The sequence below is a fragment of the Uloborus diversus genome, chromosome 7, assembly GCF_026930045.1.
Source record: "Uloborus diversus isolate 005 chromosome 7, Udiv.v.3.1, whole genome shotgun sequence".
Taxonomy (NCBI): domain Eukaryota; kingdom Metazoa; phylum Arthropoda; class Arachnida; order Araneae; family Uloboridae; genus Uloborus; species Uloborus diversus.
In genome coordinates, this window is record NC_072737.1 from 91,111,744 (window position 1) to 91,135,843 (window position 24,100).

The window sequence follows — 24,100 nt, forward strand, 5'->3', positions numbered from 1 at the left end:
ACTGTCGCTCGGGAGAAGTACCTTGGAGAAAAATACATAGTTACATACATAGGTACATACGCTCAGTTTTTAATAATATAAGATTATGACTTTCATTACTGATATCGTAGCATTCATGCACCCGCGATTTTCGGTGTCCTATTTCCGAGACAAAATTACAGCTCTAGCGATAATTACAACTTCTCGCACATTTTCAGATGCAACTGTCAGAAATGTACCTATATGTAAGCACAACTAAAACGGTTTGATGCTTCTCTTTTTTATTCATCCTCCACCCAAATCAAGCAAAAATGTAATTTTGTGTTAACCGATAAATATTTCATTTCAAATGTTCCTCGTAGATATTATAGAATGTTCTTGTATTTTGATTCCACGTTATCTCATTTATTCTGTTCAATTAAATTTACTTGCCAGCTTACCACTTGATTTTTTTTCGAAAGAAGCGCTCGGTAAGAGTTTGATAAGATGGTCTGTAACACCTTATCATTTTTTTTTTCTAAAAAGAATATTCTCTTATAAAAGGTTTGTTCATCACGATATAAATCCTTTATCATCTGGAGGCCCGTTCACTGCCGTTGTCATGATTGTCCTCTTCATTTTACCGTTTCGTAAGTGTTTAGTGTGTTTTCAAAGAGTAAAACTGTGGCCATGGTGATGAATACATTCATCTTCCATTATACATCACCTAAATTTTTTATTTTTACGTTAGAATTATTAATTAACATTTTAAAACATGCGTTACGAATTCAAAATTTACCTAGTCTTTATTTATAACCTTATTTTCTAAGAAAAATATAATTCCTTTTTTTTTTTTGCAAATTTTTTTTTGTATTAAAAAAAAATCCAAATATTGAACTAAACTTTCATAAATTTTTTAATCTTATCCGGGAGCGCGGGGGCTAACACGTTATTTTTTTTCTAAGAAATAGAAAAAAGTTGTAGGCAAAAACAGAAAGAATTTCTTAGGTAAAAACTTAACATTGAATTCTCAAACCGCAATTAATGGATTGATTAAATGGTTACGCTCTTTCTCAGAATTGTAAGTATTTAAAGCATTTTTTTTTTTTGAAAAAAATATTAATTTAATTATTTCTCAGAAGAAATTAGTCATCGCATCATAAATATTTTTTCGAGTTTCAACATTTCATCATCTCAGAGCAACAGTAAGATATCTTAATATTATTTCTGGGATTAAATATCTTACTGTTGCTCTGAGGCGACGATATTGTGATTTAACCCGTAAAAAGCATTATATCTAAATAGCTTTTGCATTATTTGTTTATTTATTTATTTTATTTTATTTTACTTATTTATTTATTTTATTTTACTTATTTATTTATTTTATTCATTTATTTATTTATTTTATTTTACTTCATTTTTATTTATTTAATTTTATCTTTTATTTTCTCTATTTTATCTTTATTTATTTATTTATTTTACTTTTTTTTTGCGCATCCAATTTTAATCTTCATTTTGTTTACACTTTTTTTATTGTTCAGTTTTACGTATATTTCCAGCTAATCATTTTAAAACGAAAAAAATAAAATACAGAAACCTTTTCGAAAATGAACGCTGAGAAATCACAATGTTGAAGTTACACTTTTTTTTACAATTGATTTTTTTTTTCCGGGAATTACAAATAGGGTATTTTGTAACATGCGTTGTTGATAAATCGCAGTGCCCGCAAAAAAAGAAGTACTATCACGTCATTCTTAAGTATTTTTCTGAAACTTTGTAATCGCGTTCTTTAAATCAAAAGTAACATCTTGTTCGCATTGAATTGACAGTTATTTGTATTAATAATTCAATATCTGTTGGGGAAATGGTGGCTTAGGACTTCTTTTAACCGTTAAAAAAAATCCAAATAAAGCTCCAATTAATGTTTATTCTTTAAGAATCGCCACCCATTTTGTCTGCTTAAGAATTTCACATACGTTGCGAAAATATATTTTCCTATATTTTTGAAGCAAACGAACATTGAGTATTCCAATACGTGACAATGAAGTCACGTGTCATGTCGTCATAATGTACAGTAGCTAGTAGCGTGATTTTAACTTACGTTAACACTCACAAGATATTTTAAAACGGCATGATTTGACGTAAAATTTAAAATTTGTATATTTTTGTTGCTGATTTTATAAACCGATCGTCTGAAAACAGCTATTGAAAACGTCACCATACTCTTCGTTATTTTTTCTCCTATACATATATCTTTACTTATTGTATTTTGTTCGTATATTTCTTACGAGTAAGGAAAAAAAACTAAATATTTGTACTGATTCATCGTAGCTTATCATAACCTTTTACAGACCCATTTTGTATGATTTACCACATTTCTTTTACAGTGGTTTTTATTTCTGCACCAGCAGCGCTAGAAATTGAAGCTGGGAATGAAATTTCCAGATTGAAATCATTAAGTATGTGTTTCTAGACAGTTATTATTTTGTTTATGCATCTTGTCATGTGTTACATTGAAGATTTTCAAAAAATTTAATTTTTAGTCTAGTACTTTCAATTTTTTAATGTAGTTTTAAACTCATCGTTCAAGTATTTGTAAGTCTACTTGCGAGTGTGTATTAAGCATATATTTTTCAAAACAAAATATGAGGGTTAGGGGATAAACATAGAAGGGTTTTATACAGGGACGGAAATTCTCAGTTATTTATTATGGTTATATTTTATCAAAATTTAACTGCTCAACTTTTTCCACAATCAGTTTTGGATTTTTGAAAATCTTCTTCTATAATATTATAATAGAAATATTGAAATAGTTAGAAGCTTTGAGTTCACCAGGCAACAAAAAAAAAGGGGGGGGGACCTTGATTTTAAGCCATTATTGAGAATTCCATAGTCTATGTAACGATAATCGGCGTGTCAAAGCCAAATAATTTTCCCACTCTCCGCACATTTCCTCTTCTGGTTGTCATGGTTATGGCACTATGAACCTTTCCTCCACGCAGCTTCTGCAAATATTATGTGTTGCAGAAGCAACGTAGGAAACATTTTTCATAGTGCCGTAACCATGACAACCAGAAGGGAAGATGGGTGGAAAATGGGAAAGTTGGAAAGTCTGGCCCTGACATGCCAATTCTCATTGAACAGACTATAGTAAGCTTGTATGCATGTAAGGACTGTTGTGACTACCCCTCCCTCTTCCTTCCCCAGGAAGAGATTGTGCTAATGAAAGCCTTTTACTTACTCATCTAAATTTCGTTTCCACGGTATTCGACTAAAAACGACCCTACTTGAGTTGCGCCTTGGAAAAGCCGCAGGAGATTTGCAACACTGACAACAAAAATTAGTTATTCTTGTCATCACGGTAATTTGAAAAATCAAAGGAACATCCACCACGTTCAAGTGAAGTTAATAAGCAATTCGTGTGATTGCTCAAAAAAAAAAAAAAAATCTTATGTTGTGTAGAAAAAAAAGACACATTAAAATTCATAAAATTGATTTTTAAAAGGATTTTTCTTTCCTTAATACTATTTTTAGAAAACGAAACTTAAAAACAAAAAATACTTTGAATAAAATTTGGTTCGAGTACCATTTAAATCTGTATCACCTTAAAATCAGAACATGTGAGAAAATACTTAAAAATGATTGAATCGATAAGCAAAAACATTATCAGCATGAGACTTTCCATATGTTTTCTACCGCTTATCTGTTGAAATGCAAAAAACTTGCTTTTTCCCTGTCCTACGTTACTTCAGCGGAAAATTCATTTTTATCATTGAAACTTTGTTTCAACTCAATTGGGTGATTCCATCAAAAGTGTTGGACAAATTCGATAAAATGGTTTTTTAAACATATTTTGTATAATACTATCGTGGGAAGGTAAAGTGCAGTGCAGTTTTTCAGATATTTGAAGAAATGCTTTTTAGACTCCATGCTAACAACAGAGAAATGTTGGAACTCAATTTTTTTTTTCGTGCTTCATTTTCAGCGGATGTACAATAGGTGACAAAAAAAAACACAAAAACAATATACTGCGCTTTACCTTCTCACGGCAGAACAATACAAATTATTTAGGGCTACAAGCTAAAAACTTCTAGATCCAGTGAAAGAGGTCTATTTGTAGGATTTGGTAAGCAAAAGTCCACCCCCCCCCCCAAAACATCTTTTTAAAATGTTGTTTGAAAACTTATTCCTTTTAAAAAACGAAGTTATCCTGTCACCGTACAGGACACACTTTTGGACAACAGTTTTAGATTTTTCAATTCTAGCAAAAAATCCTCTAAATATAGTGTTGTGCATTTTTTAAATATATACTTTGATTTCCTAATTTTTAGTGCTTGATTCCAAAAAGAAACAAATAGTGTGCCATTCCACACAAAATCTTGCATTTTGTTCTGCTCTTGACAGCTTTATATTATACTTCAAAAGTAGGGGAAGGTTTAGCGGACAGCGGGTAGTATCGGACAAGGGCAGCTTCTTAATTCCGCTGCCAGGGGCAGCACGTACTGGGTCAATATAGTGTGCCGTATTGGGGAAGAAAGCCACAGACGCCATATTGGTTAAAATCAACCGTTCGTTCTAGTGTGCAAAGCTAGTTGTTTGTTTGTTGAGAGAATTGCAGTGCACGAACTGAACTTCTGGGGCATATATTTACACATAGAGTAAATTATACTCTTGCATTGTTATACCTTTAAGCCGCGACTCCACATCACCGGAAAGTCGTCGGAAACGGACAACGGAAACAGAAAAACCTTCCCACTTCCGGTTGTTTCCTTTTCCGAGCGGCAGAAACAAGACGGAATCGAGAGTTGAAACATTTTTAACTTTTTCTGTTTCTGGCAACGGAATCCGCTTCGCAACAGCCAATAGGAACTCTTCACATTGTCAACTACGTTTTCTTCAGAAATATCGACGGCTAGTGGATCCATGAAGATATATTTAGAAGTATTTTTAGAAGAGGTCAGGAAATATCCTTGCCTCTTCGATTTAAAAAAAAAAAAAAAGGAAAGATTATGAAGATGTCCAAATGAAGAGGAGTTTGTGGCCTGTCATCGGCTCCAAATTCAATTTGAGTGGTAAGTCGAACATTTTTAGTAGCTTTATTTGAATGGTATGAACTATGCGTTTGCAATCAACAATCAACTGCAACAAATTAAATTTTTGCAAGTCCTGTAGCAGAAACAAAGAGGACAGTTCAAAGGAACCGGTTTACTAAAAAAAAAAAAGTCCAGGACAAGTTTGGGTACAGGAAAGGGAACCTTGAAGTCTATGTTCCCAAATGGTTCCTGTACCAACAAATGGAATCTATTCTGAATGTATGTTCATCAAAAAATACAAGAATGAGAAAGCTCGGTCTACTCTTATTATTAGTCTATGAGTTGAACGGAAATACAACGGAACGGAAGATCGTACGTTTTCCGTTTCAGTTTCCGTTTTCGCTTTTCCGGTGATGTGGAGTCGCGGCTTTAGACTAATAGTATATTATTGTAAGTATCATGAGCTGTAAAAGTGTCCTGCTTAAGTAATAACCTAGTGGTGGTTAAACAACTGTAGCTTTACATTCGGGTTGTATCGGACAAACCAATTTCGGGTTGTATCGGACAAAGTTACTGGCACCAAAATAAAATACTGAAGGTGTTTTTCTTTGTCCAACAGGTTGAAATGGAAAAATCACGACATAAATGGGATGAAACAAATATGAAAGAAGCCATTGAAAAAGTTGGACTTAATAAAATGACAATTATAGAAGCTAGTGAAAGATATTTAGTCCCAAAAAGTACTTTGGGTGCTAGGATCAAAGCTTTACGGAAGAACAAAGAAGTATACTATTCTAAGTAGCCAACTACTTTGTTCGTTTCATTTTTTTTTTTTTTTTTGCACATTAAAATGTTATTTCTGAACTATTTGTTTTTATTTCAACATTTTAATGTTGTGTCCGATGCAACCCTCAAAAATTTAAAATTGGCCAGAAATAGAGTTTGACAAAAATTTGTTTAAAAGATACGACTCCATGTTTTTTTAACCAAAGTTTACAATTTATGTTAGGTAACTTAGTGCAGCATAATTTAGTGTAAAAACTAATTCTTTACAAATAAAACAAAAAGTGTTACGATTAAAATGGCTTAGGTGTCTGATACTACCCGACCTTCCCCTAACACCATTTACAAAATATAATAAACAAACATTTTTTGCCCAAGAAATTACGCTACATGTGCGATTTCTTTTTCTAGAAATATATATATATTGCTATATATATATATATATATATATATATATATATATATATATATATATATATATATATATATATTGTTTCTTGAATGTTTTAATAAATTGGCTGGACGAAATGGCCAGAATTACTTCCTGCTGAATGAGCCTTTTTTATCTCTCTCTCTCTCTCTTCATTTCATACTATTTAATTCAAACAATAAGTAAGAGATAAAAGCATCTTAAAAATATTTTAGTGCCACCCTCACTGCTTGAGACATCAGTTATAATGAAAGGTAAAAATAAGCTAATATATCAGATCGGAACATTCTAAAACTTATTTTTTCGTATTCTTTTCAGAAGAATCTAAAGCTTGAATTTTCACAAAAAATGTTAATGGTTTGTTTATTTAACACACTAATGACAACTTTCATATTGTTACCACGTTCCTTCTCTTTTATTTTTCACCTTTTTATTTTCAGCGGGAATTCAGAACAGCCATCACCACAAAGATACAGCGCACGATCACTTTACTTGTCCTACTAATCAAGGACGATTTGCTCATCCTAGTGACTGCGCCCTGTACTACGAATGCAAGAATGGATGGCCCACCTTGAAGAAGTGCCGGAACAACCAATTGTATGATGAAGAGAAAAGACAGTGCAAAGATAAGCGGCGTGTTCAGTGCTACAAGGATAACCAGGATCAGGATGACAAAGGTTATCAAGTACTTTTACTTCTTTTTTACTTCCTTTTACAAAAAAGGAAGTATTGTATTCGCGAAAAAAATTTTACTCAAAAATCGGCCTTAATTTCCATTTTTCTATCCCCCGAATGAATGTGAGTTTTTTTTTTCCCCCCCGACCCGATCACACGTGGATACATGCCTAGGAACGTACAGACACCCGAAATATCCATTTTGACGACCTCCGAGTTAATAACAACGAGTTTTCTCGTGACGTCCGTATGTACGTAGTGTATGCGTTTATGTATGTATCTCGCATAACTCAAAAACGGTATGTCCTAGAAAGTTGAAATTTGGTACGTAGACTCATAGTAGGGTCTAGTTGTGCACCTTTCCTTTTGGTTGCATTCGGATGTTCCTAAGGGGGTCTTTTGCCCCTTTTTGGGGGGAAATCATTGTTATTTTCGATGTAAACTCAAGTTGTGTTATTATTTGTCGAACACTTGGCGATATATCGCCAGTCTTTTCTTCGCAAAGTTTTATCGCCAACTTGGCGACAAACTTGGCATTTCTTTTCTTCTTTCTTTTTTTTAATTTGGTTTCAATTTGTCCACTGTTGGTAATATTTAGAGAGTAAACGTTTGAATCACATTAAAATTGCCAATAATGGGGAAATGACATTAAATTGGAGTAAAAGGAAGTCATGTGATGCACACATCAGCTCGTTTTTTCTCGTTACTCCACATCTTCATTACATGCTTAATACAATACAATAATAAACGGTCGTTTGTGAATAGACACTGCTAATATTGATCTAGTCAGTAGTAATTAAAAAATGTGTCTGAGAGTCAAAAATTAAACTTCACTTGCAATACCACTTACTCACCAACTTGCCGTCGGTGGTACGCTTTGGCGATCGAATTGACTGTAGGAATGTTAAGAGCAATTGATGATTTAATTAATATCTCGGCTAATTAAATTTGTACAAAGACTGGGTGAAATGGGTTTCGCATAAAATTTCGAATTTTTGTCCCCTCGTTGGACTGTTAACTCCCCGTGATTCTCGGAAAGATGAGGCTTATGACGGACGACAGATTTGAATAACGTTGCCTAGAAGATCTACAGTCGACTCCCGCTACAACGCGATTCAACTTACGCGAAATGGCTATAACGCGAATTTTCCACGAGTAACGAATTTTAGAGCTGACGCGAGCGAATTCCTCGTCCACAACACGAATTTCTTTAGAAGGAAGTATCGGCTTCATTATTGACAACTAAATATATTTTTTGTAAATGTTATTGCATCCCATTAGCATCACACTGACCATCGAAAGTTCCCACATCAAACTAGTCTAGGCATCACGTTGTTAGTGCATAAAAAAACTGCTCAGCATTTTTCTTTTTTTTTTCATTCTAAACATTAAAGTTGATGAAATATAATGGCAGCTTAGTTAGCTGTTTCATTTAAAGTTTATGAAGATGGGGGGAAAAATAAAGTTTCTGACAATAAAAAGAAGATTTAGATTCTCGATATGCTTGGACAACTACCAAACGTTGATGGTAGCAACGCAATAAGTATAAGTGAATCTTCCATACGTACAGTTAAAAGTCAAAACAAAATGATTTCTGTATAAGTTCAGACCTTAGTTTCAATGTTAAAGCTTTAAAGAGTCTGATTAAAGTATATGAAAATGGAAGCTGCTGTTGCATTGTGGATTAAAGAGATTGGGAAGAGGGGCTTGTTGCCATAAATGGAAACGTTATAAAAGAAAAGGTGAAGCAACCGTATTTTTAAATGTATTTAATAAAAAATAACGATCTGATCATGCAGCATAAATCTTCATCATCTTCATTTTTTAACTCATAAATATTATTACTGTATCTACTGTACAGTACTATTATAGTGCAGCATTTTATTATTACTACATACTGTACGTACCGTGTTGTTTTATTTTATCAATCATTCTTTTTGTGTTGAATAAAACAGCTTTTTTATTTTTTAAATACAGTAGAAGTTGAGTTCTTTATGTAAGAAACTGTAATGTATAGTTGAGGAATGCTTTAAAGCAGTTTGAGGGATGCTTACGAACGTCTAAAAAATTTGGTATGTTTCTAAAAAATGTTTATGCATACATTTTTCCACAACGCGAAATTTCGACTTACGCAAGGAGTCTTGGAACGCATACCTCGCTTAAGTTGAGACTCGACTGTATTTAACATTTTTGTTTTACTCATTAATTTTTAACTAAAAAAATTCGTACATTTCTATTGAGAGTTACTGCAAAGAAATGAAGATATTTTATTTACTAAAAGAAGTTTGGCCTAACAAGTTTCCGGCGGGGTTGCGGCAGCGTGGTCACTTTGAGGGGGGCTGGTGACAAACAATGGAGAATTAGTTACTTTTGCATGGAACTTTTGTTATTCAATGAACTTTTCATAATTTGTTGGCGGATTTGTTTTACATTTTCAGGGACCGTTTAATGGTCTTTTGTGGCCTAATCTATTTATTTGGCACAATTTTCACTTTTTAGCGGAACATTTGGAATCTGCCGTGGTGCTCAGATTTTTGAAAACCTGTCACCAACACGCTACCGTAACTCTTCCAAAGTTTCCTGATATTGCCAAAAAAAAACTTTATAACCGAGTTTGAATTGTTATACTTACAAAATAATATTTCTTGATATTCAATTCAATTTGGGCATTGTTTAAATTGCTTGCTGAGATTATGCCTCAGTCACCATATTTAAGAAATGCAATAATTTTATCTTGGGTAAATTTATATTTTAAAGATTTTTATAAGCAAATGTAACATACTTGATCAGCTTTTTTAACGCACATTCTCCATTTTATCAGCAAATCTTTTTAGTCTACAGCCTGCAGGCATTGTTCATAAATTTAATAAAAAATAATAACCTGTAGAGTGTAGAACCTTTAGAAAAATTAAATTGCAACCCATCCAGAAACTCAAATTGATACTTGATTTCTTTCCTCTACCGTCTAAGCTAATTAATATCTAATTAATGAAATAATGCATAATTTCATATTTAGATGTAAGCAAAGAGCTGGATTTCAAATGTCCTTATATATGGGGCTCCTTTCCCCATCCCGTGGACTGCTCAAAGTATTACTTGTGCGTCTACAACGTCCCAGCCTTACTCAGCTGCGAAAAATCGGAGCTCTATCATGAAAAAGCCCGGAAATGTCTAGATAAAAGGAAAGTGAATTGTGGATCTAGACTGGACAGAGATGGCAAGTACATAATAAAATTAATCTTTAATGAATCTGCGTAGCTGAATGTTTTGTACATTATATTTTGTTTCTTTTATAGAAATGCGCACAAGCAGGAAACCAAGCACTAAATACCACACGACAACAACGACTACCATCCGATCCACTGATTGGCGAACTACATCGTCTCCTCTAACAACCATCGGTAAGCTCAATTCATTTTGCATTGTGATCCATTGGCGACTTTATGCGGGAAGCATGTGAGGCCTTGTCATTTTTGAAATTTGGAATTGTTTTAAATGATAATAATAGTTAGTACAACAAACTATTTAAAACAATAACAAATCCACCTCCTACTCGAGCTTTAGCTAACTCGTCCATACCGACATTTTTCAAGCTTTTTAATGTTCATTAAATAGTAAGCTCATGCTCAAAAATATTAAACTCTTGTGATCCATTGCTCTCAGTTACCATAGATATAGGTGACTGAAGAAAAAATTCCTTCCCGTTTTGCCTCCTGTCTAAATTGTGAAGGAGAAGATAACTGGTGCTGCCATCTCTCTGTGGTTAATCCAGTTATTTACATTATGTGTTAAGGAAAATGATGGCGCTTATTTTGTGCCTTTTAACAAATAGTCGTCACATTCGTGGCGTTGTAAAATGGGGATGCCGAAAAGAAAAATTTATTTCCTCATTCAAAAGATTAAAAAATCAAATAAATAAAAAGCACGTTTAATTTCATGTCCGGTGCTTAACCTTTTTACTGCCGCCAGTTCTAAGTTAAAACGCTGTGCGGCCCACAGTAGCGATTTGCTGGATACTGAATGTTTTTTCGCGCAGTATGGATCTTGCCGGAGTCGTTTTGACTCTGGCATTTTCATTTTGAAAATTCCGTTCCAATTTTTCAGATCATCAACGATTTCACTGCCCGTTCAAGTACGGACGTTATCCTGATCCACAGGACTGCTCTCGCTTTTATGAGTGCTCCTTTTTCATCCCCAATCACCATCACTGCCCTCGCTCCCTGTTGTATGACGAACACAGAGAAGAATGTCGGGAAGCAGAGAACGTACGATGTGGTAACAGGCCAGGAGGCATCAAAGGCAAGGCGAACTTCTTACTGTTTTTAATAATAGATTAAAATACACTCTAGCTCTTAAAATAGGCAGCAAATAGTAAAATTATCATTGATGACGAAAGGTTACAGCCAGGGAAAAAGAGGGGTCATGTTAGCCTAGCCAGAAACTAGGAGCCCGGTCTTTTATATAAGAGAATGGTGCCCGACGATCAAACTGGCAAAGGCCCTCCTTAATTCTCGATGGTCATGGTTACAGCTACAAAATTTGAACGAGTATGTTTTACTGCTTAGTTGAAAACGCAGTGGTTTCCTCCGTTATAATGAATAGCATTGCTGTTGAAACAACTTTAAAAATTTCGTTGCGTTTCGATACATTATTTTTACTTCTTACCATTTTTTAGATTGTTGCTTATTTTTTGAGATCGAGTGTATATGGTAGTTCGTCCAACCAATGAATAAACACTTTATTGAATCAACAATTCATAATTTTATTTTTCTAAATAAGGTTTTAAAAGTTGTTATTAAATGAATCTCCAGCAGCAACTTTCCTCTGTATAATTCATAAAAAGAAACGACTGGAAAATTTTATATTAGTCCACTGGTTAGAAATGTTCCTTTACGCAGTGGTTCCCAAACTTTTTGGGCCGAGGAACCCTTAGGGCTCTACCTTTACTTCAAGGAACCTCGGTATATTGTTCATAGCAAGACAAAATGTTTGCTACCTGGAAGTCACTTGATAAAGACAAAAATTGTACTAATTCGCTGTCGTTTTTACTTTTTCCATATTTAATATAAGAAATAATAATTAAAAAAAAAGCATTGGGCTCGTGTAATTTTCGAATTTTTATGGATTTACGCGCTTTATAGGTATGTTGAACAGGCCCGTCATTTCAAAAATTTCCAAGGGCAAAGTGTTTGCCTTTATTACATTTTATAGGGAAAAAGCAGAAAGTTATGTAATTACATTTGGTTTCTAAACTCTATGGTTGTATTGCAAGTTAGAAAACTCATTCTCTCGTAAAATTATTTAAAAACAACCAAAAACGATATTTTTTCTAGGACATTTTTAACTTATTTTTCTGTGCAAAACAGGAGTATCGGCCTCACTCCTGTGAGCCCCATACTCGAAAGCCGTTTTAACGTAGTAAAAAAAAAAATCTTGGAAGCATCGCATGTTGCATAGGAGTCGCCCAGTATATCTTCAATAAAGAAACTTTCGTATTATTTATATAAATGCTCAAGTCTCATTTACAGCTATAATTAAGATTAAAAACTTAATTCAATATGCTGCTAATATAATATTTATTTATATTTATGTTTCGGAGATGCACCACCCCATTGTTAAATCTACGTCAAAATCGCTGGCCATTATTGCGACGGACGGTTGGTTGTTGTTATGACGCAATGTAATGCAGCTGTGTGCCGCAAAATTCAACAAATGCATCAAACCTCTTTTAAAAACTGAAATGTTTTGTAGTGTCTGCAATTAGTTCTGTTAATATTATCTTTGTGCTAAAAATTACCAACTTGTTTTAAATTTGTCAATGTGTGACTTGATAGGGACGCATTAACAATGCTGAGTTGTTGTCAGCATTGTTAATGCGTCCCTATGTTTCGGTGTGATTCTTTCTTAATATCGCCCCCTCTCACCCCGTTCACAATTTTGCCTCACATTTTCTGATCACTCTCCTACATTTAATTCAGAAGTTAACACACATATTTACAAAACAATTTTTGAACCAATTCTGTGGTTTACAACTTCTGCCGCAAATCTGTACAGACTTCAACATAATTGCAAAAATGTTGCTTGCTCTTGATATGCCTTAGGGTGCGAAAACAGCCCTTCTGACAGGGTTTTATTTCATAAAATTACTAAACAGCTGTTCGGGGAAAAATAAATGTATTTGCTCACTAGAGGATCTACTTTGTTTAAAGCATATATATTTTTTAAAACGGCCCTTTTTTAAATATAATTCAAACAATGGATTAATAGCACAAAAAAATTACATTTGCGCCATGTTCTAAATCCATATTATTGACCAGTGTTGAATTTTTAAGAAGGCAAATTAAGCAGCGGCCAAAAGCTTTAAAAAGCACTAAAAAAAATCTGGATATCAGGACTATCACTAAGGAATTCAATTTTGAAACCTCTGGAGGACATGCTTTTCTAAACGGCATTAATGTGATGTAATGCCGATGGTTAGAAAAAGTTTCACTGATTCTAATTATTAGTTGTTCACGTGAAAAAAAAATCGTGGCGGAACCCCTATCTTTCTTTGGCGGAGCCCTAGGATTCCGCGGAACACACTTTGGGAAACGCTGCTTTACTGGATCACGGCACCAGTTTACATTTTAACTACCAGAAACCCCGAAGAAGAACCATAAAAGTTACTCCACTTTTTTTTCTTCAGATCTACATACATCAATAAAAATGCTTTTTATACATTAAGAAACACGTTTTACATCCGCGTTATAACATTACCGAGGCAAACTATTATTTTCTACCAAATGTAAATTCACAACAAGTAATACAATACAAAACAATTCTAAAAGACCTTATTGTACGTTAAGTGTTTTGATAAATTTCTTTGAAATAAAAATTAAAACAAAAGTGATTGTTGTCTAAATAGACTAGAACCTTGGAATGAAAGACAGGTATTGCAGATTTCCCCGGAATATAAAGAGGCTCGTAGTGCAGAAGCAGCATGGCCGTATTTAAGGAGTGGATTTTTAGGATTTATAAACCTCCTCCAAAATTTTTCAAAACTAGTCCAAAACACTTGAAAAAAAATCGTCAATATTAATAATTTCATTCGAAAAATGAAATTATTATTATTGACGAATTGTTCAAACTACAGCGGGGTAACGGCACCAGTAACAGACAAGTACCTAGTAACAGACAGTCCTAAGTTTGGATTTAAATAATAAGAACTTTTAGACGGGTAAAACTGCTGTTGCTGCGACACATGAACACGGTGCAACCACCAAGTGTTATCAGAGTGAACTTTATTAGCCAATTGGTATTTACAAGTTTTGGAAGATTATGAACAGCCACCACGAGGTTTGCCGGTGTTTCATGTTCATTTGAATTTATTAGGTTTTTGATCTAAAAATAAAGAACTTTTGCACATTTTGAAGAGAAAAGTCGAATTCTGTCCATTACTCATCCTTTCCTCATCATACCTGTTACTGGATATCATCTGAATTGTCGGTGCCTGTTACTGGGGTGTTGGACCTTTTCTCGAAATTGAACAAATAAAAATAGCATTAACTAATTCAGAAGATGCAGAAGAAGCCAAACGTTAGATGAGATGTAGTTGCATGAGAGAAAAATAATTTTAAAAGTTTAAATACATGAAAAGGCTCAGAAAATTGAGTTGAGAGCGATGTCTTAAACATGTCTGTTACTGGTGCCGTTACCCTATTTATTTTTATTGTATTTAATGCGAAAATAATATCTTATAAAACAGTATGTGAGGCAAACAAATTAATCAAAAATCTTAAAATTTGAAAGTGCCAAACTCTATATTTAAAACATCTTGCTTCGGCAGTTGAACTCGCTTTTAACGAACCCTGATTTAGCGAGGAAGTCAGAGATATTTAGTTGGTACAATGTTAATCTAAGAAGGGCTAACTCGCTTTTAACAACCAAACCCCGCTTAAAGCGAGCAATATTTTTTGAATTCATAAAATTTTTATTGCTTTCCAGATCAGCTTATCCTTGAAAAATTCTATTAATATTCTGAAGTTAACCGAAAGTTAGTGATGAGTTATAAATCAAGAGAACAAGTTATGACGCCCCTCCCCCCTTTTTTTTTAATTTGTGGAGAAGAGAAGTTTTTGAAAACTATATATTTGTTGAAGTCAATGTTCTCATTTCCGAGGATATTGAAGCTAAATTCAAGGTAATACAGATGAAAAAAAAAATTAAAACGATGATAACGACAATTGTTAAGAATTTGAAGCTGAGCAATTCTCAACACATTCAATGACTTCTGATGTGCTGAAGAATTTCAAACTTTTTTCGTGGGCAGACATGGAAATGACGCTATGAGTATTCCTCCAAATCAGTAACACAAGAAGGAGACAGTAAAACAGTTTGAACTAAATTAAACAAATTCTTTAGTATTGTAGAGGAATATAAGAAAAACAGCAAGTATGCACGCATTTTTATGATTTTTCACGAATTCGGTTTTTTTTTTTCTTTTTTCTTTTTTTAAGAGCACTCGGTTATAAGGAGGAAATATCGTGGTCTCTTCGTGCTCGTTATAAGCAAGTTTGACTGTATCAAAAATGATCTGTTATCTATTGTTTATTGTCTTTAACTGAAAATTGTAATCACTTTCAGGTCTCATTTTTATTGTATTCATAATCCTATCCTTTATTTATTTTTTTGACAATACTCATTTTCTTTTTATGTCCAAAAAAAACAGAAGAAGAAAAGGAAGAACTCAAGTGCCCTTACACTTGGGGAACATTTCCACACCCCCGAGATTGTGCCAAGTACATTATTTGTGTCTACAACGTACCATCTTTATTCACTTGCAGGAAGGAGGAACTGTTTGATGCATATTTCAGGAGATGTCGACCAAAGGATCAAGTGGACTGCGATAACAGAATCGATCCCAATGGTAACCATATGCACATATTTTTTTGAACCCTTAAACTTATCTCTAAGTAATGACTTTAACTTGAGTTACACCGTGTCAAGAAAGCAAACTGGAATATTACTTGAGAGAAGTTAATACGGTAAATTTTAAGAAGCTTCGCTAACTTATGTAAGGTCATTTTGCAGTAAGTTACCGCCCTAAACCAGGGCTAAGGCAGAAATACATAAAATACTCATAAGCCCGGAATAGGAAGTAACTCAGATGGAGGCTGAAAACCTCTTAAGGGAGCCAAAAGAGAGCCAAACAAACTGGTAGCTAATGTAGAATTAGCACAACAGACGAGTGACCGCAGCAATGGTGAAGTTCAACTCAAAGATTGATGGCATAGCTCTACCAGTTTGTTTGGCTCTCTTGGCTCCCTTGAGAGGTTTTCCGCCTCCAACTCAGTTACTTCCTATTCCGGGCTGATGAGCGCTGAAAAGCACGAAACTGCAGTCCTCGGATGGAATGACTGAGCTGGCGGTTATATTTTATGTATTTATGTAGGGTCCGTTTGAGTAAAAGGACACGTGTGGTAAATGAATACACACTTGTGGTAATCCTTGAATCTAAAATGCTGGTACTGGTACTGAGACTGAGGACTAAATAACATATAAGAGATTCCGAGAGCTCCGCGTGTTTTGAAACAATACGGTCGTTTCCAAAATTTTAAAAGTATTTTTTTCTGAAAGAGCATGCTTAAAAACATAGAGTCTGACCATTTTTTAAATAATTTTTTTAAGTTAAATATTTTTAAAAAATTACTTAAATTGGTGCTCTTTCATCGTTTAACGCTTCTGCCGATGACATCACAAATGATGAAATGCCATTCACTGTTGCCATTCACGGTCCAAAATATTTAATTCGCATCTTTACTCACGTGTATTGGCAACGATAAGGTTGATAACGAGCGTAGAGCACAATTGTAATTCGCTTCTTGATTATCATAACGTGGAAATGCGGTAGAAAGATGCGCCATAGTGCATCATTTGTGACGTCATAAAGACCACGTCTTGTTTGAAGAATCGGACATTTTAAAAAATTAATTAAAAAATAACTGTTGGTAAAATGAAAGTATTTTCTGAGTCCATGTTTTTTTTTTTTTTTTTTGCTTATTCTATCAGTTTTAGTGACAAAAAGTACTACTTTTGACTGAAGGAAATAATCCCATTATGTAGGTAGTAAGTTACCGAACGCATGACAGTGCTAACGTCCCCTCCCCCTCCCAGAACCTCATGCAATATACCAGACTGCCCAGTTATCACTTCCAGAGACTGCAATTTCGTTCTTATTAGAACTCATCTATCTGGAATAGTGAATAACCATGTTGGAGGCAGATGTCATCTCATGGAACCTCAGAGTGCCAACAAACTGGTAGACGAAGTGGATTTATCTCACCAGCGAGTGTCCGCAGTATAGTACGGTTCAATTCGTGAGTTGAAGGCACAGCTTCCAGCACGGTTATTCACTAATCCAGGCAGATGAGTTCTAATAAGAACGAAATTGCATTCTCTGGAAGTGATAACTGGGCTGTCAGTGTATTGCATGTAATTATGTAGGTGCCATCATTGTTTGATGATGACACTGAGCAAAAATTCGTTTTTTAAAATCTAGTGACATTTTCCTCAACAGTAGGAGACAAACGCGGAGTAACTGGTTCCAACTAAGCGTACTTTTCCTGTGGAAGGTTATTAAAAACATTTATTTATGAATTTCACCTTCCCAGCTATTTTTGATGAGACATTAAGGTGTTTCTATTTACCCCTACTCGGGAGTAAATAGAAAAAAAAAACGAAGTTTTTCATTCATTCTATTCTTTAGAAGTTTATATTTTGATGTGAATTGCATTTTTGTGTGCATTTTACATACGTTAAGCGAAAAAATGGTTTTTTTTTAATGATTTTTCTTCTTAAATGGTTTCAGATTACATTTGAAGGATTCAGCGGGTCGCATGCGGCTAACAGGATACAGATTAAGCATTGTTGGTGTAAAAGTTCTTAAGCTTCTAGACTAATTGTGTATAGCGTAATTATCTACTTATATCATGCTCTTGGGGAAAATAAACGGGGTGCTTCCGATTAAACGAAAAACTTTAAGCATTGAAGCTACTTTCTCAATTTAGTTTCTCCACACAAAAAAATTCCTTTCACGCCAGCAATCTTGCTTTTTTTTTCTCACGGGTGGGCGGAGGGGGGAGGTATATATTCAGTACGTATATCAAATAAACAAAAACCGCACCCTGATGTATGAAAAAACATTGATCTCTTGAAACAAAAGACAGGACGAGGGGAGGGGAGCAAACGCCTAGTAGCAATACTAGGGGAAACCTCGAACCACCAGTGGCTGGTAGAAACAATTTCATTAGTCGCCACTTTTTTAAAAAAATATTAGCATTTTTTTACCTCAAAGATTTTAACGATATTCATTTCAATCTTTTAAAATTAATAATCCAAAGCCCATTAATGATTGAAAGTATTACATTTTTAATAAATAAATTCATAAACGCTGCCTTGCAAGGAAAAAGATTTTACCGTCTACTGAATGTCTCTTAAAGTCATTTGTTTAGTTTTTAAATGACAATCGGGGGACGATATGCAGTTGAATTTTTAACCGCCATCATTTAGTCACCCTGTAATCGGCGACAACTGCTAATTTTTGTCTATTACAATTACACCATCCTAACCCGCTTAGATAGACCAAGTCTCTTCACGATTTAGAAATACCTTGCTGCCTTTTCTTACCTAAATTGAGGAAATATTTTTTTCTTATCAATATTCAATTTACTTAAATTTGATTTTAAATAATAACAAATATATATATATATATAATATACAGGGTGTCTGAAAAGTTCTTGATACATTTTAAACATTTATAGAAGGCAACAAACTGTCGTATGAATATGCGGTTTGCGCCATATTGCTTCGCAGGTTCAGTAATTTATTATGGCATCGTAAATATGTATAGATATAAACGGTCAATTCTCATGTCTACAAATGGTACATACATTAAACTCTAGTAAGAAAGGTATTGCTTTTTGTTTAATAAAATGAATTAACAATATCACATGACGTTTGTTTTTCTTACTCTGATGATACAGCGATAAAAAACGTAGTTACAAGTCTCATAACTCAGTAATTTTTATTTCACATTGTCTTTCGAATTGTACGACAAAGTCTGTATGGCTTTTCTCTACTATGCACGCTTTGCTTTTTATCAAATATTCGCTTTAAATGTCGTTTTGCTCATTCTTATTTGCATTTTTTTTTTTTTTTTGGAGATGTTTCTTTTCTTAGTAACCTACCGAATGAAAGTTTTATAACCTTCTCTAATAACTAATTTCTAATTATGAAAAAAAAAATTTTTTTTTTTTCATTCTCAGATTTAACCAAGCCACCAACAACGAGAACAACCAGACCTTTTACAGAAACCACAAAGTACTTCACAAAAACTACTGGAACCACGAGATTTACCACAAGGAAGCCATTTACAAAAACAAGCTTGATAACCACCCCTTCTACAAAAATAGTTAGCACAACCAAACCTGTAACAGACACAGTTTGGACAACCAGACTCTTCACTTCATCTTTAGCTGGATCTTCAAGTACAGCTACAATCATTACTTCTACAAAGGCTCCAACAACTGAAGAGACTAGATGGACTTCGACTACAAAGCCATCAACAACTATCCCACCAACCTCTGAGAGTTACGATTTTTCAACTACGGAATCGCCCACAGTTACTACAATTAACTCAAAATTACCGACAACTGCTACAGATACCTCTACAGAATATCCAAAATACTAACACCCCCATCAGAAACTCCAAACACAGTCACTGATATTGTTACAGAGCATCCAATTACTGATGTACCAACAGAAATATCAACTAATAAGGAAGATGAAACAACTACAGAACTTTCAACTGTTGTAAGTGAGAAAAGTACAAAAGTTTCCAGCACAGAAATTCCACCTACTACAATGACTAAGGAAGATTCAACCATTTACTCAACGACGAAAATTCCAGTTACTACAGAGCTAACTACAGATACTTCAGTTATAACAACTTCGACAACAGAAATCCCATCTACTACAAAAGCAACTACAAGAATGTCAACTGAAAGACCCACAACGATAATTCCGGAGACTACAAAGGCGACTACAGAAAGTTCAACTGGTACACCACCACCAACTTCCAGCAGTACTTCTGAAGTCTCAACTGATGTATCATTTACTTCAGATCAAACAGACACAACTCGTACCAAACAAACATCTGTGTCAGTGTTACTGAAACGATTACGACCTCAATGATGACTACGGATTATGAAACAAAACCAACAGAATCCTCCACCAGGATGGTGACGAAAGTCAACACACCTCCAGGTACGGATTGTGATGAAGACGATATTGATTGCATCGTCGATGAAACAGGTGACGTGGAGAATTGGTTTAAGTGTCCGAAGCGGTACGGACACTTTCCACACCCCTAGCAGCCGGCAATTATTCATCCATTGTGACAACTGGCATCCATTCTTGAAATCGTGTGCAGATGAAACGATGTTTTCTCCAAAATACTTAGTTTGTATGTGGGTTGACGAAAATAAAGGCATTACAGAATAGCATAGTTTTATTATTTCAAGGACGTTTTATAAGGATGAATATCACTGTCGACGTCACACAATAGGAGAAATTTTGAGTGCAATTCACACAAAAAAAAAAATGATAATTATAATAAGATGGCTTTTAATGAATAAAAAAGAAAGTGAGGAACGTAAGCAAAGCACAAATATTTAAAATGTTACAGCAAAGAGTTGTTCCAGAGTTCCATTGAAACATACAGAAATTGCAGGAAAGCCCCCCCCCCCAAGAGCAAGGATGCACGCCGCCATCCCCCTCCCCCCCCGCTCCAAAAAAAGCAACGCCAACCCGTCCCCAAATTGGGCACCACCCCTCCCCCCCCCCCCCCGAAGAAAGATACCTCTTAAAACACCCCCTAAAAATTTTTAATGGTGCATTCTGCTTCATGACCGCCTCCCCTCAGGCGTGCACCACTTCATATTTATGGATTTTCAACAAAAAAAGGGGAGGGGTAGCTCCAAATTTCAATCTTTAAAAGATCTGCATTAAGGCTTGAAACCCAAACCTTTTTTTTTTTTTTTTTTTGAAATATTTTTTCATGACTTCTCCTGCATAATTGTGCTCAGGAGCATACACGGGAAGCTATTAAAATATAACAAAGAAAAAAGTGTATCGCTGCTTCCAGCTCTAATGCAGACCTTTTGATAACTTGGGAATTGGAGCTACTCCTTTTTTGCAGCAAAACCCTTCAATTTGCTTTCCGCTATTACTCATACTTAGATTGGAGTTCTTGCGCTGATGAGAAGGACTCCACTACAGTTGAGAAGTAATTATTTACTGCAGTTTTGCTCTCTTCTGTTTTACTTAAAATATGGATAAAATGTTCACACACGCATAAAAACAGACTTTTTGGATTTTTTTTTTTTTTCCTTTTTACTATTTGCAAATTAGAATGTACTACAGAGCTATCACTAAGTTTCGCTACTAAAAATAGTAGCTTTAGTAGCCTCTGAAACATGAAAATCTTCAAAGTAGTCACTAGATGCAGAAAATATTTTTTTTTAATAAAATTTATTTCAAATTAATGCAGGGGTGCTCAACCTCTTTTGACCAGGGATCACACTCAGCACATTATTTAAAAATTTTCCGGGGGGGGGGGGGGGGCAAAAGGTGTAGATTCAATGCGAATTTATCAGAAAAACAGCAAAAACTACGCCCACTTATGTGTGAAAACATTTATTTCTAGCCCAGGGGAGGTGGGAATTGATCCCCGTCCCCTGACCCCCGCTAAATGACGAGGCCGTATTACACCCAGTATCTAAATTATTCTCGCAGGACAACAACATACAACATTTCATAATATTTTTTAATAATTCATAGTAGCATGGAAAAGCATGGGAAAGGAAACTGCAAACCAAGAATTGCTGTTACCCCCACTTAATTCGTATTTATTAATTGCTTCTGATTTATAGAAACCAATTTCTGAATATTTGGCTGTAATTTTGACGTTTTTGGTTTGATTTGAAACTTTTACTCTTGGCTTTCGATTTGTAATACTGAATGTGCTGCATTTCTCAACTTTGCCGACATTAGGTTCAGTTTCACTGCATTAATGCAATGATACTTCAATAAATAGACATGTTTTCGCTGCGTGGTATGTAAGCAGCACCACTCACAGCAGGGGGCTAGACCAATGCACAGGGAAAATTTTCCCTTAAGAACCCTTGAAAAAAAAACTTTAAAACCTTTTCCAGACTTTAATACATCTTTTAAAGGAAGACCAAAGAAACAAATACCGACTCTTTCTGGTAATTTTCTAAACAGTCTAAGTGACTTTTGCAAAATTTCCGATCGAGAGAAAAGTAGCCCTCCTTTACAAAAAAAAAAAAAGGAAAATTTTATCGACATTCATTGTTCCGAATGCAAACAGTGACAAATAGAAGTAGTGGAAGCTAACCTTTGCAAAAATTGCGATCGGAAAAACGAACCGATTACTTAAATTGCGATTGAAAAAGCGAAAACTTTTGGTGCTAAAATATGAACTTATTTCTGATTAAGTACGTGTTTTTCATTCATTCACCTACTTTTTATAACGTTAATTTTCAGAAAATAAATGTGGTCAAATTTTCCACAGGCTACTTCACTAAATTTTCACATATAGTTAACTTAACATTTTACTACAAAAATATGAAAATTACTCAAAGAAATAGGATGAAATTTTGAAATCATTTTGGGAAAATTAGGAAAGTGGAGAAAAATCAATCTTCTCTCAGAAATATACTATTAACTATTTCAAAAGGCGAAGGTATTAGAGAAAATATTTGATGCAGAAATTGGTAGTGTTAAAAACAATCATCATGATATCGACCGATTATCAACAGCCGATTAATCGGTTATCTGCCAAGTAACTTATCGGCGCATCTCTACATCTTTGAGTTTCGAACGAAATTTACGTTCCCCAAACCCCCCTCAATGGGCGACGGTGCATCTCCTCAAATTCTACGGAGCATCCCCAATAATGAGACCCGAAAAAGTGAGACCAATTTAAAAATCAACCTCCGAAAAATTTATGCTGTATATGTTTGCCCGTATATGTACATGCCCCCCCTCCCCCCCCCCCTCGTCATGAGCACCCCCGTTTGTTTTCAGCAGGTTTAAAGCTCTTTTCACATAAAAGCTTATATTTATTTCGACTTTTCTTCTGAACATAATTTTTCTGAAACGACGGACCATACTTTCAATAGGTTCTATCAAAACTAACTTTTCTTTTTATTTAATAGAAAATAAGAAAGACAAAGGAAAAAAAAGCGCTAAAAGCCCAAATTGCACTGAAAATTGACTACACTTCCTTCACAGTTAAAAAAGCTTTTCTTCATTTTTTTTCTTTTTTTTTTAAATCAGAAACACTTTACAATGGCGAGGTGTACGAAAAACACTTTGTTAAAACTTTATTTTCTCAGAAAATACAATCACATAAACAGGTTTTACTTCACAATGAACAATAACAGATAATTTGAAAAATTGGGTGCAAACTATTCCAGTTCATTTTTGATCCGGGTCACATGGAAATATCACATGGAACGTTTTCCATTAGTTCCAGTTTGGTTACAGATTTCTAAAAAACATGTATTTTTTATCAGAAAGTTATGTTTAAACTTCTGACTCGAGTTTATGAAGTGAAGAATTTTCGTCCGACGATTCCGATGTCTTTTTCTGATTCCTCATTCTTTTCTCCACAATCTAAATAAGAAAAAGATTTCGATGATTTTTGAAAAAAAAAAAAAAAAAGAATCATTCAGAATACGCTTGAACTTAAATCCTTGCAAAATAACTGCACGTTATACATTCCAAATTGTACAAAACAGGGGTGCCTACCTTGGAGGGAGTCTTGACGCAGAGTGCGCCATTGACATTTTTTGGGAGGTTGTTTTGAGTGGTATCGCTCTTAGTGGGGTCTTTGTGGTATTTAGGGGGAGCACCATTGCTCTTGGGGGGGGGGCGAGCGATGGCATCCTGGTACAATGACAAATTTGTTGCTGTTAGTCAATAAAATTGGGATCAAATTCAATTTTGCTTCATGGGTGTAAGACTTAAAGTGTTAAAGCAGTGGTTCCCCCCCCCCCCCTTCTTGTTGACTGACAAATATCATCTCCCTCCCCCCCTTTCTTTACTGAAAACCCATAAGTTAACGTTAGCGAGTCTCAATATTAATAAATAATTTAAC

At 34.6% G+C, this 24,100-nt stretch overlaps 1 protein-coding gene across 1 annotated transcript; it reads left to right on the plus strand.

Annotated features, from left to right (window-relative positions):
* The first annotated feature begins 560 nt into the window (after positions 1-560).
* On the plus strand, positions 561-10,137 carry LOC129226788 (protein obstructor-E-like). Its single transcript, XM_054861417.1, has 4 exons — positions 561-608; positions 2,346-2,417; positions 6,645-6,881; positions 9,896-10,137. The coding sequence occupies exons 1-4, from the start codon at positions 581-583 to the stop codon at positions 10,135-10,137; spliced, it is 579 nt and encodes a 192-aa protein (XP_054717392.1). The 5' UTR covers positions 561-580.
* The last annotated feature ends 13,963 nt before the right edge of the window (positions 10,138-24,100 follow it).

Bases quoted from the DNA above. Each gene is read 5' to 3' on its own strand.
- LOC129226788 (XM_054861417.1), top strand. From the start codon at position 581: ATGATTGTCCTCTTCATTTTACCGTTTC. The intron at 609-2,345 runs GTAAGTGTTTAG...TTTCTTTTACAG, and splicing joins CCTCTTCATTTTACCGTTTC to TGGTTTTTATTTCTGCACCA. The intron at 2,418-6,644 runs GTATGTGTTTCT...TTTTATTTTCAG, and splicing joins TTCCAGATTGAAATCATTAA to CGGGAATTCAGAACAGCCAT.